General features: G+C 39.7%; 1 protein-coding gene across 1 annotated transcript; it reads right to left on the bottom strand.

Annotated features, from left to right (window-relative positions):
- Positions 1-3042: 3042 nt before the first annotated feature.
- On the bottom strand, positions 3043-4244 carry LOC137246688 (protein CARMIL). The gene is made up of 2 exons (XM_067777705.1): positions 3842-4244; positions 3043-3785 (listed from the first exon to the last, which is right to left on the bottom strand). The coding sequence occupies exons 1-2, from the start codon at positions 4242-4244 to the stop codon at positions 3043-3045; spliced, it is 1146 nt and encodes a 381-aa protein (XP_067633806.1).
- Positions 4245-6387: the final 2143 nt, after the last annotated feature.

Here is a 6387-nt window from a genome sequence, read left to right as displayed (position 1 = left end):
GGCGTTGCTCAACATCATTTTGCACAGCCGTATAAGTTTTGCGATGAAACCAAATTCAGACATATAGGCAGCTTCTTTTCGTGCTGTCGGTGGCGGTTTTAAAATCGAAGATTCGATTCTTTTTTCGCGGGGTTTTCCAAGATTTGGCGCATTGTGAAAATCTGGTCTATGGTAGATTTACCAGGTCTGAAGCCGCACTGATAAAGTCCAATCTGCCGATTCACTGTGGGCTTCAATATTTCGCATAATAAACTTGACAGGACCTTATATGCGAATTTAAGGAGGCTGATTGCGTTAAAGTTGGCTCAGTATGCAGTATCCCCTTTCTTGTGGACTGTGCAAAGAACACGTAGATTCCAATCGTCGGACATGCACTCGTCCGACCATATTTTGCAAAGAAGCCGTTGCATGCGCCTCACCAACTCTTCGCCGCCGTATTTGAATAGCTCCGCAGGCAATCCATCAGCGCCCGCGGCCTTGTTGATTTTTAATCCGGTAATTGCTATTGACTTCATCGTAATGGGGTGCGGGGACAGTTATTCCATCATCATCAATTGCGGGATCGGGTTCGTCATTCTTGTGCCGTAAATCGATTTCTCCAGTTAGGAGAGCAGAGAAGTGTTCACTCAATAACATAAGTACTCTGAACATCGGTTACTAGGTCGTCGTTTTCTTTCTTACAAGAATTAAAACCTTCCGTCTGTCGAACTGCCGAATTTTGTGGTAAAATCTTCTAGCGTTATTCCTGGTGGCGAGCAGCTAAAGCTCCTGGCACCCACGCCTTTCTGACTCTGTTTTTTCTTCCAGAAAAGGCGTCTCGCTTCCCATTTCAACTCGCGGTAGAGTTCACACACTCTTCTTGTTGCGTTCGCTTTTAACTTTTACGCTGTTAACGTAGCCCTGTAGGCAGCGTCTTTTCTTTCGGTTGCAACGCGGCATTCATCATCGTACCAGTTGTTTTTCCAGTTGTCGCCGGTGACCATTTTTTTCATCTGCGACTGTACGAAGTCGGGTTGAGCTGTGCTCTCAGAGAGCAAGTGTGAGAGACGAGTTGCGAAACTATTGGCAGTCTGTTACGATTGCAGCCTTTCGACGTCTATCTTTCTTTGTGTTTTTTGTTCCTTGATTTATCCGCGTAGTCGATGTTAGGTACTCGGATCGTGCGCGCACATCTAAAATACTGGAGGCATACCGTCCGTCTATCACAACGTTGTCGATCTGATTGAGTGTATTTCGATCGGGGGACAGCCTTGTAGCTTGATGTATCTTTTTGGTCATAAACCTCGTGCGGGGTATGACCATGTTTCTAGCACCCGCAAAGTCAATGATCCTGAGTCCATTAGGAGAAGTTTCATTGTTTAGGCTGAACTTTCCGAGTGTGGGGCCAAAAACACCTTCTTTGCCCACCCTGGCGTTAAAGTCACCAAGCACGACTTTTATATCAAGTTCATAAAAAGCGTCTTTCACCTCATCGTCTTTATCCACTGTCGGCGTATGGGCGCAGATGAATGATATATTAAAAAATTTTGCTTTTATTCAGATAGCGGCGAGACGCTCGTCCACAGGCGTAAACGTTAACACTTGGCGACAAAGTCTGTCCCCCACCACGAATCCGACGCCGAACCTGCGCTTATTTGTATGACCACTCCAATAGACGTCACAATTTTTAATCTTCTTTCTTCCTTGCTTCTTCCAGCGCATCTTTTGGATGGCGGTGATGTCAGATTTTGCTTTAACGAGGACATCAACCAGCCGGGCATCTGCACAAATCCCATTCAGAGAGCGGACGTTCCAGGTGCATGCCCTCAATCCATTGTCCTTCAAACGTTTGCCATGGTCGTCATCAATAGAGGGTGTATTTATCTGAGGCTTGTTAGTATATTTCGTTGGAGTATGGTTTTACGTGGCGAGTTCCAAACCGAGCGCACAACCCGCTCAGCGGGGGTGAAAATATGACTTGCATGTTTATATAGTGAGCCGCTTGCTCCAAGACAGACGCCCGCTTGCAGCCGCACCTAGAAGTGTACAGACGCTGCCGATGAGATCTCCCCGACTAGCCCTTAAACCGATTATGCCAGAGTGGCCTAGCCAGGTTGTCGCCTTCTCAAGAGTAATTATGTCTAAAAATTAATTTTATACACTCCCATTTAAATTTTTTCCCGCAAAATCTTGACGACGAATGTGACGAGCATGACGAAAGGTTTCACCAGCAAATGAAAATGATTGAAAGTCGGTATCAAGGATTCTTTGCCTATCCTGCAAGAAAAATTAAAAGCAGCACGACGGAAATTAGGAGCACGACGGAGGAAGCTCAGCCTAAAACTTTTCGGAGGTGTATCGCGCCTTGTATTTTGTTTTTACTTTTTATAACAAAAATTTTGCTCGCACTGGGCCTTAGTATACACTTTTATATTAGGGCTAGGAAGTACAGTTAAGCGACAAAATTTCGTTTTTTTAAAGGCCATTTTAATACAAAATTTAAGAGTCTTGCAATACGTTTTGAGCAACTTCCAGCTCAATTAGTAGTTACTTAAAACCCCATCTCAAGATTCCACAATTCTAAATTACTTTTTTAATACCTCGAAATATCTCAATCTCTTTCCCATCTCTTTAATCCTAAATACTACAATCTATTTAATCCCGAAAATTCAAATTTTCAGCTCTGTGGATTATCGAAAAGTTTCTCCAAAATTGATAGCGAAATTTTAAATTTCCGACGGTTTTTTTATTTTCACGATACCTTGACCACCTAGCGAAAACATGTTTTACTGATATTGCATTGTCATGGGTTTCTGAATTATTTTCTTAGTTTCAAGAATCTAGCTCCTTAATATTACAACGTAATAAAGTTATAAGCTATGTTCCAAGTTTCAGGTTTCAGGGTTATCAGGAAGTTCCTTAAAACTCGAAAGTGTTCCGCTAATATAAATGAAGTAAAAGAGTAAACAAAAGCAATGCTCTTTGAAATTCGTTTGTAGTATATTTTTATCATTCGTAGATAGTTATTACAAAAATATATTCATATTCAAATACTATTACATGTTAATCATATCTCGTTACACGAAAATCACCTAAACTTTCGTCATAAACTGATATAACGTCGACACCCTTTTGTAGTAAAACTTCTGCATCAATAAGTCGTCGTAAAATGTTGGCTGATTTTGTATCGAACCGGTTACCAAAAATTTCCATCCGATAAAGTTTCACTGGCTTTTTAATTGACGTTAATATCAAATTCATTACATCGGGACAAATATTATTCCATGTAATATTGAGATATACCAGCAAATGGCAAGAACTCAAATAGTTTGCTACGATTCGACCACCAATGCTGCCCAAGTGATTACCACCAATATTTAAATGGGTTACAGTATTACTGGAAACTATTGCACGAAATATATGTTCAGCACCATCAGGTCCAATGCAATTAAAACTAAAATTAAGCTTATGTATTGTTCTTGCTGCAGGCGCCATGTACTCAGAAATGATTTCCATATCGCGCCCTTGAAACTCACATTTTTCCATTTCTAATTCTTCCAGTTTATTTTGGCAAATGAGTGAGGACACTATATGAGCAACTTTAGTAGTATCCAGGGTGATGCCCTTCCCCACAATCCGATTGCAAATGAAGCTTCTCATAGATACGGACTTTAATACGCCATCTGCTAGTAATGGAAAGTCATACTGAGAGACATTACAGTTTGAGACATTTAAATGTCGTAGAATTTCAGATTTCATAATAAGAAAATACAAAGCTTCGATATCCAGTGCAGTCAGGATAGTCCCTAAAATGGACATTCTTACATATTCTTAGATGATTATTTGCAGTTCATTAGCTAACCTTCTAATATTAGTTCTTTTACTTTCATGATTTCCACTCTGTCGCCTAACAAGTCGAAAAATCTAGATGGTAAGTTCATCAGACGTAGCTCAATGCGTCGAACTTTTAAGAGGCTATCGACGAAGCTATACAGTATTTCGTGCTCATCAGGTGATAAATCAATACCAGTGATACGTACCGTACACATGACTCGTTTCTGTAAAAATGCAACAATTATTGCAAAATCATAAACTGAATGAAATTTTCGTTGCATGCGCCCCTCAAAGTCAATGAGACTGAACCGAAAATTGCGATACGGTCGTTTATCATATTCTCGTTGCCAGCAATCCAAAAGCAGAGTCGTGAGCAACCTTCTTGGTTTTTTATAGAAGGAAGATGCACATGGCTTATAGTTTTCGCACATAACACAAAAGTACAAATTTTTTCAAAACAAAGTGTGGAATATGAAGTAAATTAAAATTTAGAAATATCTGTTTTGACGGCAAGTTTGACTAACAATTTTCCAAGGTGAATCCATACAAGGTGATGGCAAAACGAATTCAACCCAATTCGCCATGCAGAAGAATGTCAAGGAACAAGAAAATTTGCATTGGTTTCGATTAATCGACATTTTGTGCCAAGACCATGCTTGGAATGGTAAAAGTCTAGTTGAGGGGTCGACTGCTAATACGCTAAATATCGAGAGAAGTGTCAAACGACGCGTCTTAAAATCAGTATTAATAATCCGAAGGCGGCAAATAAAAAATTTAACTCGTTCAAAAGATATTAAAGAAAAACCGAAAAATTACCGGCGGGTCCTCCGAAACCGGTGATGGGATCCATATTATTTTGGCGCAGAACACCTTTCTGCGTTGGCGGCCATTCGGCCGCGCTTATAAAAAATTACCCTGGTTAGGTCCAACATCGGTTTGGGGACCAAAACTATATCCGCGCAAAACACTCATGTCCACAATTTTTTTTTGTGGGTACACCAACATTACAACAACCACATGAAAATCGCCAAATTCAACTGCAAATATCTCCGCACAGGGATAAAATTTTTCTTTTCCGCTTTCGGATTGTTGTTGTCAAGGTCAATACGCGTCTTTTGGCACCTCTCTCGATATTTTTGGTAGCGTATTAGCAGTCGACCCCTCAACTAGACTTTTACCCTTGGAATTAATAAGGAGAAGCAATCAAATGATGGGATAACACTGTCTTGTACTGAAATCGCCTTGATAAAAGAGAATTCGTATCTTTGTGTATTTTGTATTGGAAATTTATCCTTAGTCAAATACAAGCTACTCATCGTGAACAACATTATACTTAGTGCAATAATAAAGGTGATGTTATTTACATAATCTCACATTTTCAGCAGTTCTATTGCCATTATTTACTTAATTGGCATTTAAACGGTTTTGGCCGTCCAAAAAGTTGCGCTAGTCGCATCTTCTTTGGGCAAACTGCAGCAAATTGGCAACACCAAATCTTCTCGGAACTCGTCGTCACCAACGCGTAGCGGTCCATAAATCTTTCGAAGATTTTTTCTCTCGAACACTCCCAGATCCGTCTCATCTTGTGTCATGGTACATGCTTCTGCACTATATTGCATGACGGGTACGATAAGTTACTTGTAGATAAAAATTCTCAATTGTCGAGAGGGGACTTTACTTTTCACATTTTTATTTAGTCTAAAGTACCATTTATTGGCAAGAGTGATTCTTCGCGGGATTTCAAGGCTGATATTGTTGTTTTTGTTAATGCTGTTTATAGCTGCCAACAGTGGAGTGTCGGATGCCCTACCCCCGCTCTGAAATAAAACTTATGAAAATTATAAAAACGCGCATTAATCGCATATAAAATCATCTATTTTTTAGCTGGTATGTATGTATGTATGTAGTGGAGATGCATACCAAATTTCCTGATAACTGCACCTACAAAGTATAACCGTTTCTGACATAATTGACGTTTTTCAGCAATGAAAAATATTTTAAATTTCTCAGCTGCAACATGTTTATTTTTTTATCAAACAAAAACAAATTTGAATATTTTACTTTATTTCTTGTTTTCCTTCTGTTTTGAGATTGACTTTAAAATACTATATCACGAAAAAACTTCACAAAAAAATCTTGGCCGACCAGAAGAGATAACGGTTATACCTCGAAGTGTTATATCATCCCAAATTTCATCGCTTATAGCCTTAGAAATTCTCGATAAATATGTATATGAAATTTGTTACAAAACTACATGTGAGGATGACTCTTAGGGCAGATAATCTGACGGATGAACGGGTGGATAGATGAAAAATGCTCACCTAATTTCTCATCCTGATGAGCAGTTGGTTAAAACCGTGCATTGACGCGTTTACAAAATGTGGTCGCAGGATCGCATGTCTGCCGTGTCAGATCTTGGAAAAGATTGATGACCCCAAAACCCTTATCTGGCAATACCATTGAGAACAACAGAAAAATCAAATCATTATACATAAATGACCACGGACCTCTCCGAAACCGGCGGTGGGATCCACAGTATTTTTACGCAGAACATCCTGGCTGGCAGCATTCCTT

The sequence above is a fragment of the Eurosta solidaginis genome, chromosome 3, assembly GCF_040869045.1.
Source record: "Eurosta solidaginis isolate ZX-2024a chromosome 3, ASM4086904v1, whole genome shotgun sequence".
Classification (NCBI taxonomy): Eukaryota; Metazoa; Arthropoda; class Insecta; order Diptera; family Tephritidae; genus Eurosta; species Eurosta solidaginis.
The sequence above is the reverse complement of the archived record's forward strand: the minus strand, read 5'-3'. Positions and strand labels throughout refer to the sequence as shown.